Source organism: Perkinsus marinus (genome assembly GCF_000006405.1).
Source record: "Perkinsus marinus ATCC 50983 genomic scaffold scf_1104296939202, whole genome shotgun sequence".
NCBI lineage: Eukaryota > Perkinsozoa > Perkinsida > Perkinsidae > Perkinsus > Perkinsus marinus.
Window position 1 is genome coordinate 45547 of NW_003213258.1, and position 1969 is coordinate 47515.

The following is a 1969-nucleotide window of genomic DNA, read 5'->3' on the forward strand; positions in this document are numbered from 1 at the left end:
AGTATCCACCAAATCTCTTCCTTGACTATTCTAATGGGAAAGCGAGAATGTTCCTTGACGACTCCCTGACATCCTTGAATATCTGCAGTCACCCGACTCCCAAGAGACTGACGAAGATGAACACAGAAGGGACGTTTGTGTTACGTCAACAGCTGACGAAAGAAAAAGAGACGATTATGAAAACTACTCGCTAGTTCTCCCGAGCACATCAGGACCTGAATATGAGATATGAAATCGACTAGCTTATTTTGAAATGTTTCACAGCTTCTGTCGCATCGGGATAAATGAATGGTCTAATGTCCACAAATAAAAGCAAAGGAGTTTTCTTTGACGTAACCGTCTCAATATTGATACTCCGGGTAGTCCCAGTACCTACCCAACAAAATAGTTGCCAATAAAATTTTGTTGGTTCGTTGATGATTTTCGTGATATCAGACGAAAACGTTTGAGCTCATGAATGAGATCAGTGACCCTACTTCAGAAGCTCATTCAATCCAAATCAACGAGCGATTGAGGTATGAACACGGAGACAAACTCCCGAATGTTATGATTTTATCTCTAGCATGCTATTTAGAGCCGCCTCTTCTAACCACTCGGTAATCATTTCAGCAAGTACAGAAAATTTGCAAAGACTGTGCAGCCGTTCACAACAATGTCCCTTACCGGTAGCAGTAGGAATCAACCACTTCTTTCTATCGCAATGATGATTAGGACAATAATTCAATAAATAATTGGATCGTCCTTGACATCATCTACATGGCTCGGGTGGATACTCGTGTACTGGATATCGCTTTAATAAGTCACACGAGTCGACGGAGCCAAGTTGAAAGATGTCACCCACCATGATAAGAGAAACACTCCCGAAGAGCATGGATGTATATCAACTTGGCGCCCGTATATGCGTCAGCGCACGTGATATGCCATCGATAATAGTGTCATGCAGGCATCCTATCTCGTCGATGATAATGACCAGTGTGTCACTTGTTTGCAACTGCCTATGACCTTTTCTTGGAGCTTTGTGATGAGCGGTCTACACCTCAAGATCCCGGCCAGCATATCGTACGTACTGTTCCACCTCGTCGATACGTCAAAGAGAAGTTAGAACGCCTTGCCTACATCTATCTCATCTTTAGTTGCGTCCAATAGATTTCGAGCAGGTTCGATTCCGAAGTCGCAGAATCGTTCTTGCGTTCGGAGTTACCGTCGGTAACTCACCGAAGGGTGGAGTGAAACGATGCTCGCTGTGAGGCTGAGCTGTCACGAGTAACCGACTTTTCTGCGGGAAATTCTTCTCTATACGAGTCTCATCCAAGGGTTCCAGTTGATGAGAAAGAGTCGACCTCCAGCTATGGTCGACTCCTCATTTTTTCATCAGCACAAAGCTTCTCCGAGAGAGCACCATCCGTTCTACAATTACGATCGATTCCACGCACGTTCCTGGATGGATCAACCTACCGTTGATGGCTCTTCCCTGCTAAGCCCATGTCCTGTTGATAGCCTTCATGCTGACGAAGAGCGAGGGAGAAGGTATTATCATCCCGCTTTCCGGTGCGTTCAGACACACTGCCAAAGACTAGGGCTCGCCCATCAGCGGAATCCGGCAAGCCTGATAGCCGATTCAGCCGATGCCTTCAGCAGGGCTACGAGAAGGTACATACTGTACGTCCCACACTTATACCCGTAGTCTATGGGGCGCAACTGAGATACATAAGGTAAAGCTCTGTTGAGATGAGTGTTCGATGGGACTCGCCAGGAAAAGCGCGTTCTTATAGGAGAGCAGGGAGGAGCAGGATGGGAGAGAGATAAAATTCATGCTTTATAGTTAAAGCACGAGTCGGGCACAGATTCTGTGCTCGATTATGAGCACAGATTCTGTGTCACAGGAGCATCAGAAAAGAGAGAGCATTGGGGGGGGACAGAACGAGAGGTACATTGCCATACTGGAGCGTGATCCACTAAGGATGGGGAT

General features: G+C 46.3%; 1 protein-coding gene across 1 annotated transcript in view; it reads right to left on the reverse strand.

The window, feature by feature from the left end:
* Pmar_PMAR021348 (phosphatidylinositol/phosphatidylcholine transfer protein, putative) overlaps nt 1-276 on the reverse strand; it is a gene marked incomplete at both ends in the record, with an annotated part of 4028 nt that extends 3752 nt beyond the window's left edge. Inside the window, one exon of the mRNA XM_002782533.1 lies at nt 263-276. Within this exon, the coding sequence (XP_002782579.1) occupies nt 263-276 (14 nt within the window). The remainder of the gene's footprint in view (nt 1-262) is intronic.
* Nucleotides 277-1969: the final 1693 nt, after the last annotated feature.